This window comes from Salmo salar, chromosome 10 (assembly GCF_965601325.2).
Source record: "Salmo salar chromosome 10, fSalSal1, whole genome shotgun sequence".
Classification (NCBI taxonomy): domain Eukaryota; kingdom Metazoa; phylum Chordata; class Actinopteri; order Salmoniformes; family Salmonidae; genus Salmo; species Salmo salar.
In genome coordinates, this window is record NC_138300.1 from 109138530 (window position 1) to 109150000 (window position 11471).

Genomic DNA, 11471 nt, shown 5'->3' on the forward strand with positions numbered 1-11471 from the left:
TCATTTCTGTGGAGGGGCTATCCTGACTGAGCGCTGGATCCTGACTGCTGCCCACTGCTTCTCCATCGTCTCTACGTAAGTTCCATCCCATCTCAAGTCCAGGTAGTTCCTCCCAGTTTCAGTCCGACTTCTTCCATTTGGTGCATAACGACAAGCCCCTAATGTCTCCTCCTTTTTTCTTCCATAGAAACTTTCTGAGGAACGTTAGTGTTGTGATTGGGGAGTACGACCAAAGGGTTCCTGATGAAGAAGAGCAGACCTTCACTGTGAACACCATCAAAATTCACGAGAAGTACCAGCACGCCTCTCCTATGAGCTATGACATAGCTCTGCTGGAAATCAATGGACATATCCGATTGGGCAGGTTTCCTCTCCGTTATAGTGACGGCGGTTGAGTTTGTTTTTACGGCCGTAATGTTCTGTAATGTAGATATAACCCACCCTATATGGACATTATGATGTCTACGTCATTGACTGAGTTTGGCCAGACATTATTCTTGTCACTGTAGGAAATATTTTCTAAAGTATCTGTGCTTACATCCTCTGCAGGTCCCGGTGTTCAGCCCATATGCCTGCCTCTGCCCAGTGAGAAATTCCCACCCAGAACCAGCTGCCTTGTGAGTGGATGGGGACGGACCAAAGAACGTAAGGCCCAGATTAACTTTACCTTCAGTTTGACATTAATTTCAAACTAGCACATCAACATGGACACTTTACTCTTCACTTTACTCTTCACTTGTATTTTTTGAATGTTTTGATGATGGAGACCTAGCCTGATCCCATATCTGTTTGTGCTGTCTTATGACCATGGTTTGACCATAAGGAATTGGCAAGACAGCACAAACAGATCTGGGATCAGGCTAATGGAACTGTATTCACATTCAGGCGGTCTTCTACCTGCAATTCTAAGAGAGGTGCAGCTGGAGTTGGTGGAGCCAGCTAAGTGCAAGTATGTTCTCCAGACCCTGAGACCCACACAGCAGGCCCTCACTGTGCTCTGTGCTGGACCAGAGAGAGGAGGAAAGGACGCCTGCCAGGTACAGTAGATAGACTACAACACAGTGCTGTCTGACTCTGCATGTTAAAATCTATAACACAGTGTTATTATGATTCAGTGATCTCTGTCCAGTTTCTGGTGGAGGTTCTCTGGACAAATGGGGTTAAATGGGGTTATATCTGTCCATAGACTTCTCATCATTCCTTTGACAGGTCCCTTATCAGATAATGTTGTGTTCTCCCATCTCCAGGGGGACTCTGGGGGTCCTCTGATCTGCCCCAGGGAGGACGGCCACTGGGTCGTGGTGGGGGTCACCTCCTGGGGGAAAGGTTGTGGCCGTAGCTGGATCAACAACAAGGCCAAGTCGTCGGCCAAGAGAGGATCCCCGGGGGTATTCACTGACGTTAAGATGCTCCTGCCCTGGATCAAGATGAAACTCAGAGAAGGTTATCTAACACTTTTTAATCAGGTTTGGATATGTATAACAGATTGTATAACAGATGGTCTAACAAATGATTTTGTTGTTGTGTTTTGTTCAACAGCAGATGCTAACCCAAACCAAAAGTCCAAGTCAAGTAAGTTGTATTTCTTCTTCTTGTATGTCAATTCCACAATGCATTTACTTGCATGTTTTGAAACTGCGACCATGTCCTCTTTGTCATCTAAATAGCTACTTAACTTTTTACACAATAGCTCATTTATGCAATTTGTACAGTTAACCTTTACGGTATGATGTTATCGTACTCTTTGGACAGTGTATTTGATGCTCTGTGTGTGTGTGTGTGTGTGTGTGTGTGTGTGTGTGTGTGTGTGTGTGTGTGTGTGTGTGTGTGTGTGTGTGTGTGTGTGTGTGTGTGTGTGTGTGTGTGTGTGTGTGTGTGTGTGTGTGTGTACTGTGCTGCAGGACTGTGCAGTGTGAGGGATGGGCTTGTGAACGGTAGTGAGGGTCTCATCAGAAACCCAAGCCTCTCAGGCCATCTCTACAACAACAATGAGTGGGTGTAATCCAGTGACAGTGCACAGGCCCGTTGCAGACGGGGAGTGAGGGAGAGCTGTGCTGAACTGAATGCACTCATTGAATGCCCTTGAATTAAGTATGCTTTTAGCACTATTTATTTTCAGACCAATTTGCCCTCACCACTCCCCGGCTGGCACAGAACGTTCTAACAACCATATGTTTCTTAGAGCTTGGTGGGAGGGGGTTGTCCTATGGTTATTTTGCAGACAACCTTCCCACAACTTTCTGGAAATGGTGAAGGATACTTTCTTGGCTTTGGAACATTCTCAGCACATTTTTAGGAACTTGACAAAAAACATTATTTTCCTGCTATTTAAAGGGATACTCAGGATTTTGGCAACAAGGCCCTTAATCTAATTCCCTAGAGTCAGGAACTTATGGATACCATTTTTATGTCTCTGCGTGCTGATTGAAGGAAGTTGCTAACTAGCACTAGTGCAATACAATTGCTAACTAGTGTTAGCGCAATGACTGGAAGTGTATGGTTATCTGCTAGCAACGCTAGTTAGCATTGGCTCACAAATCTACCTCTAACTTACTGGACACAGAGACTTAAAATTCATCTGACTTTGGGGAAGTAGATAAAGGGCATCATTGCCAAAATCCCGAAGTATCCCTTTAATTACCTTAACAGAATGCTTCCTAAAAGTTAAAACATGGTTACATTTAATGTACTTTTTTTGTAATGTTCTAGGAAAGTTCTCAGAATGGTTTGACATTGGGAATGTTCTCAAATAGTTCTGAGAACTTTAAGAAACAATGTTCTTCTGTGGGAATTTCAGTACTCCAACAAAACTTTTTCTGCAGGTTTCCTCATGGTTCTATTTAAAGTGATGTTCTCCAATTGTTCAGAGAATTTTAACTCATAAGAGTCTAAGCCCTGTCTAAACCAAGGCATTCCTTTGAAGTATCAACACATTTAATACAAAATTATTTGATGAAAAGGTATTTGGCCTTACACCATTCCCAAAACGGAGGCGCGCCCTCATCCGCGTGCGCCATCGTGCGCAAATTGATTTTGTCCCCCTACACCAAACACGATTACGATACACATGTTGAAATATCAAAACAAACTCTGTACCAATTATATTAATTTGTAGACAGGTCGAAAAGCCTTAAACATTTATGGCAATTTAGCTAGCTAGCTTGCAGTTGCTAGCTAGCTTGCAGTTGCTAGCTTATTTGTCCTATTTAGCTAGCTTGCTGTTGCTAGCTAATTTGTCCTGGGATATAAATGTTGAGTTGTTATTTTACCTGAAATGCACAAGGTCCTCTACTCCAACAATTAATCCACACATAAAGCAGTCAACTGAATCGTTTCTAGTCATCTCTCCTCCTTCCAGGCTTTTTCTTCTTTGGACTTTATATGGCAATTGGCATCTAACTTTCATAATAAGGTGTATTACCATAACTGACCGACTGACCTCAGTTCATCTTTCAATCACCCACGTGGGTATAACCAATGAGGAGATGACTAGTGGGTATATGCTTCTATAAACCAATGAGGAGATGGGAGAGTCAGAACTTGCACGGTGTTCAGAATCACAAATAGAACTGACTTCTATTTTAGCGCTTGGCAATGCAGACGCTCGTTGGTGCGTGCGAGCAGTGTGGGTGCAATGATTGAATAACATGTTGATATGAGAATTTTGTTCTCAATGTTCTTAAACTGAACTTCAATTAAACTACTCAGTCTGCAACCTAGAGTTTGTAAGATTCTGGTTGAATGAAACAGACAGAGTCCCAGCTTACAATAGTCAAAATGTTTATTCACGAGGGCTCTAAATATCATACAATGCACGTAGCCTTTTATACCTCACACGTTTGGTTATGACATACACTTTATAAATGCCCCTCCTCTCATCTATCTCTGTCACAATGTTCAACTTCGATAGCTCCTTCGGTCTAACCGAGTTCCTCTATCTACATGTTTGCAACTGACATGTCGAGCTCAAAACAGGAAGCCTCTGTGGTTTCCCAGTGCCTGACTTACTTCTCAGAACACAGTCAAGTCTATAAGGTCAGAGTAATAGACCAAATTGTTTCCTGCAAATCCTCACAGACATGTTCCATCCTAGAATTGTCAATATTTCTCTAACCTATTTTGAAACACACACACACACACACACACACACACATGTTAAATGTCTCCTTCTATGATTTGGCATTAACTCAATAAATGAATAATACTATGTGCAAGTCTGCTCCAAATGGTCATTGCAAGTCTAAAGGTTTCTCCCCTCCCTGGGTTGGGAGACCTCCTTCCTGTTATCAGTTTCACAGTTGTCACAATACATTGAGGGGTTGTTTTAACTTTTAGCCCTTAACTTATATAATTTCTATATCACATGTATATGTACATTTATTTTGCAACTCTCACTCACACGACGCGAGCGGTGTGGTCAGCATGTTACTGCTATTAGCCCATACAAACGCATTGAATAACAGATTCACTACATGGAACAATAGGTAGTCCCCAAAAATAAATCTAAAGGAATTTTGTTCCGAAGTGTCTACCCTATATCTGAGAGATATAAGAAAGATCAGGAAACATTTATTGTTTTTGTTTTTTACATGTATTTAACCCCTTATTTTTGGAACTAAACAATCTACATATATACTTCCATAAATTTTTTGGACTGGTACCGTGGGACCTTCAGACGAGTCTTCTGAGGCCTGGGGGTATCTTAGCAAAACAACTGACATGTGCGTGTTGTAGAGAGTCTCCTTTACATCAGAGGGGTCACATTAGTGTGTATCCCAAACTGTTCTGATGCTACAGACAGAAGTTGACAGATTGGATAAACAAACTTCAGGGGGTCGTAGAGAAAAACTAACAAAACCATTGTGTTCATGAGAGTCTCATCCTTCCATAGGGGGCTAAAAATAGTTTGTAGGCCAAACCGTTCGGACGCCACAGACAATTTTGTGAGTAGACCAATTTTTGAAATGGCGTTTTTTACATTAGATTAAAGAATTGACTCAGAGCTATACCATGTTATATCATACACTGCAGTTGAGGAACAATGGGAAAGTAATTCTGCTTTGAAAGTTGATAAACTTATAACCCCACTTTTAAGAAAATGGCCCGTGAATATTTTGGCACATTTACTGGAGAGCCCTTCTTTGTCTACACCCATTCAGTATCGTTCACACCCTCTTAAGCCTTAGCCCCTCCCAGATCTTTAAGGATCCACAGTGTAGTAAACATCCAAAGCTTTCAAGACTAAAAGTGGTGAAAGTAGTAGCAAAAAGTAGTAGTAAAAATACACTTTATCTAGTCCTTGGCTTACAGTTGAATTCGGAAGTTTACATACACCTTAGCCAAATACATTTAAACTCAGCTTTTCACAATTCCTGAAATGTAATCTTGAGTAAAGATTCCCTGTCTTAGGTCAGTTAGGATCACCACTTTATTTTAAGAATGAGAAATGCCAGAATAATAGTAGAGAGAATGATTTTTTTTCAGGTTTGATTTCTTTCATCACATTCCCAGTGGGTCAGAAGTTTACATACACTCAATTAGTATTTGGTAGCATTGCCTTTAAATTGTTTAACTTGGGTCAAACATTTTGGGTAGCCTTCCACAAGCTTCCTACAGTAAGTTGGGTGAATCTTGGCCCATTCCTCCTGACAGAGCTGGTGAAACTGAGTCAGGTTTGTAGGCCTCCTTGCTCGCACACACTTTTTCAGTTCTGCCCACAAATTTTCTATAGGATTGAGGTCAGGGCTTTGTGATGGCCACTCCAATACCTTGACTTTGTTGTCCTTAAGCCATTTTGCCACAACTTTGGAAGTATGCTTGGGGTTAATGTCCATTTGGAAGACCCATTTGCGACCAACCTTTAACTTCCTGACTGATGTCTTGAGATGTTGCTTCAATATATCCACATCATTTTCTTGCCTCATGATGCCATCTATTTTGTGAAGTTCACCAGTCCCTCCTGCAGCAAAGTACCCCCACAACATGATACTGCCACCCCTGTGCATCACGGTTGGGATGGTATTCTTCGGCTTGCAAGCCTCCCCCTTTTTCCTCCAAACATAATGATGGTCATTATGGGCAAACAGTTATATTTTTGTTTCATCAGACCAGAGGATATTTCTCCAAAAAGTACAATCTTTGTTCCCATGTGCAGTTGCAAACCGTAGTCTGGCTTTTTTATGGTGGTTTTGGAGCAGTGGCTCCTTCCTTGCTGAGTGGCCTTTCAGGTTATGTCGATATAGAACTTATTTTACTGTGGATAGAGATACTTTTGTACCCGTTTTCTCCAGCATCTTCACAAGGTCCTTTGCTGTTGTTCTGGGATTGATTTGCACTTTTCACACCAAAGTACGTTCATCTCTAGGAGACAGAACGCATCTCTTTCCTGAGCGGTATGACGGCTGCGTGGTCCCATGGTGTTTATACTTGCGTACTATTATTTGTACAGATGAATGTGATACCTTCAGGTGTTTTGAAATTGCTCCCAAGGATAAACCAGGATTTGTGGAGGTCTACAATTTTTTTTCTGAGGTCTTGGCTGATTTCTTTTGATTTTCCCGTGATGTCAAGCAAAGAGGCACTGAGTTTGAAGGTAGGCTTTGAAATACATCCACAGGTACACCTCCAATTGACTCAAATTATGTCAATTAGCCTATCAGAAGCTTCTAAAGCCATTACATAATTCTCTTGAATTTTCCAAGCTGTTTAAAGGCACAGTCAACTTAGTGTATGTAAACTTCTGACCCACTGGAATTGTGATACAGTCAATTATAAGTGAAATAATCTGTTTGTAAATAATTGTTGGAAAAATGTATTGTGTCATGCACAAAGTAGATGTCCTAACCGACTTGCCAAAACTATAGTTTGTTAACAAGGCATTGGTGGAGTGGTTGAAAAACGAGTTTGAATGACTCCAATCTAAGTGTATGTAAACTTACGACTTCAACTATATATCCTCAGCTGACTTTGATGCAGGCCATTAAGGCTAGGCGTCCCGCTAGCGGGACAACTTCCGGTGAAACTGGAGGGCACGCACTTCAAATAAATAATCATAAAAATTATGGATTTTAAACATTTATGTACATACAAGTGTCTTATATCAGTTGAAAGCTTAAATTACATTACAGTAAACATCTTTCTCTCTCTCTCGTAGGATATGTTCCTGGTCCATCAGCATTCCTATAGGGAGGAGTATTCTGCTGGAATTCTTGGAATTTGACATGGAGAATGACACCCTCTGTCACAGTGACCAACTCACGGTATCGGTGGGTGCAGACTCAGGGAGGCCTATTGGTGAGAGATGAGGCTGTTGGACACACCTACTCATTCAAGGGTTTTTCTTTATTTTTACTATTTTCTACATTGTAGAGTAATAGTAACACATATGGAATCATGTAGTAACCAAAAAAGTGTTAAACAAATCGAAATATATTTTAGATTCTTCAAAGTAGCAACCCTTTGCCTTGATTACAGCTTTGCACACTCTTGGCATTCTCTCAACCAGCTTCACCTGGAATACTTTCCCAACAATCTTGAAGGAGTTCCCATATATGCTGAGCACTTGTTGGCTGCTTTTCCATCACTCTGCAGTCTAACTTATCCCAAACGATCTCAATTGGTTTGAGGTCGGGTGATTGTGGAGGTCACCAGGTTGTCTGATGCAGCACTCCATCACTCTCCTTGGTCAAATAGCCCTTACACAGCCTGGAGGTGTGTTGGGTCATTGTCCTATTGAAAAACAAATGATAGTCCCACTAATCGCAAACCAGTTGATGGCATATTGCTGCAGAATGCTGTGGTAGCCATCTTGGTTAAGTGTGCCTTGAATTCTAAATAAATCACCAGCAAAGCACCCCCACACCATCACACATCCTCCTCAATGCTTCACAGTGGGAACCACATATAAGAAGATCATCCGTTCACCTACTCTGATTTTCACAAAGACGGCGGTTGGAACCCAAAATATCACATTTGGACTCATCAGACCAAAGGACAGATTTCCACCAGTCTAATGTCCATTGCTTATGTTTCTTGGCCCAAGCAAGTCTCTTCTTCTTATTGGTGTCCTTTAGTAGTGATTTCTTTGCAGCAATTCAACCATGAAGGCCTGATTCACGCAGTCTCCTCTGAATAGTTGATGTTGAGATGTGTCTGTTACTTGAACTCTGTGAAGCATTTATTTGGGCTGCAATTTCTGTGGCTGGTAACTCTAATGAACTTATCCTCTGCAGCAGAGGTAACTCTGGGTCTTCCATTCCTGTGGCGGTCCAGTTTCATCATAGCGCTTGATGGTTTTTGCAACTGCACTTGATGAAATTTTCTAAGTTCTTGAAATATTCCATATTGACTGATCTTCATGTCTTAAAGTAATGATGGACTGTTATTTCTCTGCTTATTTGAGCTGTTCTTGCCATAATATGGACTTGGTCTTTTACCAAATAGGGTTATCTTCTCAATACCATCCCTACCTTGTCACAACACAACTGATTGGCTCAAACACATTATGAAGTCAAGAAATTCCACAAATTAACTTTTAACAAGGAACACCTGTTAGTTGAAATTCATTCCAGGTTACTACCTCATGAAACTGGTTGAGAGAATGCCAAGAGTGTGCAAAGCTGTCATCAAGGCAAAGGGTGGCTACTTCGAAGAATCTCAAATATAAAATACATTTTGATTTGTTTAATACTTTTTTGGTTATTTCATGATTCCATATGTGTTATTTCATAGAATTGATGTCTTCACTATTATATTACAATGTAGAAAATAGTAAAAATAAAGAATACCCTTGATTGAGTAGGTGTGTCCAAACTTTTGACTGGTACTGTATGTCTCCCTAGTGTTCTCCTTCCCACCAGTTGATGGGGGGTTTGACTTTGTGATCTCCCATTGGCTGTCTCTTAGGGAGGTTCTGTGGCAGCGCCCCCCCGCCCCCAGTGCTCATCGACTCCCACAGTGCTTCTCTCCAATTTGTGTCTGATGTCAGTGGAACAGGAAGCGGATTTGTTGTTAGATTCCGAGGTGTCGAGGGAAATTCTGTGCTTGGTGAGTAACCGTTACGTCAACCCACGCTTCCTTGGCTCACCAAGCCTAACCCCCCCAGCTCAGGAATAGAACAACTCAGAACTCAGGTTAAACCAGTTTAGGGAGTAGTATGGCATCATTACTGTGTGTGTATTGCCATTATAAAGACAGTCTGACACTAATGGATGGATCCTCATAGCATTTGTTTTTTGCTAAATAATTGTCATGTTCTCTGTCTGTACTACAAATAGCTGTGTATTGCATTTGTGACTTGATGATAGAATACGTTGTTTGGCAGGGGCCTTCAGGGCAGAGCTGCGTGCTGGGTCTGATGTTTCATCACCCTGCCTGCGGACAGGATGTGTCTAGTTGCTCTGAGTTCCTGACAAATTATATAGGCTCCCTACTCTCTCTTTCAATCCCAGTGGGGCCCTCCACCCTGTGAGCCACACACCCTCCAACTGCTGCTAGTCAGACATACACACGCAGACACACTTTCACTCGCACGCACGCACGCCCACACACACTCATGCACACACACGCGCTTTAACGCACACAAAAGCACACACACACACACACATTCATGCTTTTGGGGCTGACTCTCCCATAGTTACATAGCAGCCAGGAAGGCACACAGCGGTCCCATGACCTGGTAATGAGGTGCAGAGGTTCTGTGATGAAAACACACACTCCTGCACTGTAACTACACCACCACGTGGGTCAGCGATAGGAGCCAAGATGCCTGGCGGACAGTGTTTGTGTTGCACTGATGCACATGTATTGTCAAGGGTTAAGTGTGCGACAGTGTGATTATGGAGCCACAGAGAGGGCAGGGCTTGTGGTTGATAATGTGTCCTTTGTGTTTGTGCAGCGTCGGGATGTGGCACCGTGGCTCTGGTCCAGGATCAGAGGACCGTACACAGTCTCAACTACCCACAATCCTACAGCAACGACTCTGTCTGCCACTGGGTCATCTATGCCCCCAAGGGTCACGTTGTCAAGGTGACACATGTTGACCTGTACTTCTTATGCAGTAAGGGTTGTAATAGTTTGTGTACTGTCCTGTCCTGTCCTGTCCTGGGGCGGCAGGTAGCTTAGTGATTAGAGCGTTGGACTAGTAACCGAAAGGTTGCAACATCAAATCCCCGAGCTGACAAGGTAAAATTCTGGCCCTGAACAAGGCAGTTAACCCACTGTTCCTAGGCCGTCATTGAAAATAAGAATTTGTTCTTTACTGACTTGCCTAGTTAAATAAAGGTGAATATATATATATATATATATATATATATATATATATATATATATATATATATATGAATGTATTCATGACTCCACTGGGAGAGATCAGTCTCTGGGGTATCCCTTTGGTCACAACGGCCTTGCTACATGAGAGGACACAAATATATATAATTGTGTCCTCTCATGTAGCAAGGCCGTTGTGACCAAAGGGATACCCCAGAGACTGATCTCTCCCAGTGGAGTCATGAATACATTCATGGTGGCACTCTGCCTACACAGTGATAGTTCGTTCAGTCTCTGGTGTGGATGGGATCAGTTTACATGTACTGGAAAGAATGTGATACTCACCTTGATTAAACAATAACAACAACAGACTGCAACACTGTAAATGCACTTGCCACATTTTTTGTTGAAATGAAGATGAGTGAATGATGCTGTTTTCTTCATTTTTTGCAACCTAATTTATTGTCTTTTGCCTTGGAGCTTGACTTTGATGACTTTGACCTGGAGCAATCGGATGACTGCGAGTATGATTCGTTGACTGTTCTTGGAGATGTGGATACAAAAGAGGAGATAGGTACAGAATCTGACCCTAAGCTCAATAGACCAACAAACCTATCAAATGGATTTGACTTTCATGGCACAAGCTGAAAGAGATATCTCTTTCACACGCATGCACACGCACACACGCACAAACATTTCAAGTAGGGTAATGTTTGTGTCCTTGTGTAAGCGGTGCTGTGTGGTAGGAATGTGCCTCCCCCCGTCCTGAGCTATGACAACGTGATGGTCCTCCAGTTCACCTCTGATAGCACGGTCACCTACCGAGGCTTCCACGCCACCGTGTCATTCATCAGTAAGATCGGTGAGTGTGACACCGACACACATAAACCACACATTCATATTACTCACCATAAGAAGCCCACAGATCAGGTTATCATGAAACTTTCCATAACAGATCATGCGTTTACAATATTTTACATTTCATAACTGTTGCATGATAAGATATATTTTATATAAATGTGGCTGTTCTGTCATGCTAGCTGATCACAGACAATCTGACTCTTTACTCAGACCTGCTGGACGGGGAGTCAGAGGAAGACACTGTTCCCTTTCGCCACTCACTGCCAGGTTGGTTATGCGTTGTCCTTACACCAGGCTTTCCTTCTGCACCTTTTTTTTCATACCTAAATTCTAAATCAAATAGC

At 42.2% G+C, this 11471-nt stretch overlaps 2 protein-coding genes across 2 annotated transcripts in view; both read left to right on the forward strand.

The window, feature by feature from the left end:
- The first annotated feature begins 6807 nt into the window (after positions 1–6807).
- LOC145858549 (ovochymase-2-like) lies at positions 6808–10275 on the forward strand. Its single transcript, XM_082956600.1, has 3 exons — positions 6808–7293; positions 8905–9045; positions 9896–10275. The coding sequence occupies exons 1-3, from the start codon at positions 7221–7223 to the stop codon at positions 10120–10122; spliced, it is 441 nt and encodes a 146-aa protein (XP_082812726.1). The 5' UTR covers positions 6808–7220; the 3' UTR covers positions 10123–10275.
- Positions 10276–10510: 235 nt separating this feature from the next.
- LOC106561585 (tryptase beta-2) overlaps positions 10511–11471 on the forward strand; it is a 6103-nt gene continuing 5142 nt past the window's right edge. The window contains exons 1-3 of the mRNA XM_014125689.3: positions 10511–10840; positions 10997–11128; positions 11338–11394. Of these exons, the coding sequence (XP_013981164.3) occupies positions 11050–11128; positions 11338–11394 (136 nt within the window). The 5' untranslated portion in view covers positions 10511–10840; positions 10997–11049. The remainder of the gene's footprint in view (positions 10841–10996; positions 11129–11337; positions 11395–11471) is intronic.

Coding starts and splice junctions, on each gene's coding strand:
- LOC145858549 (XM_082956600.1), top strand. CDS start 7,221: ATGGAGAATGACACCCTCTGTCACAGTGACCAACTCACGGTATCGGTG. Junction 7,294..8,904: donor AGACTCAGGGAGGCCTATTG/GTGAGAGATGAG, acceptor GCTGTCTCTTAG/GGAGGTTCTGTGGCAGCGCC. Junction 9,046..9,895: donor CGAGGGAAATTCTGTGCTTG/GTGAGTAACCGT, acceptor GTGTTTGTGCAG/CGTCGGGATGTGGCACCGTG.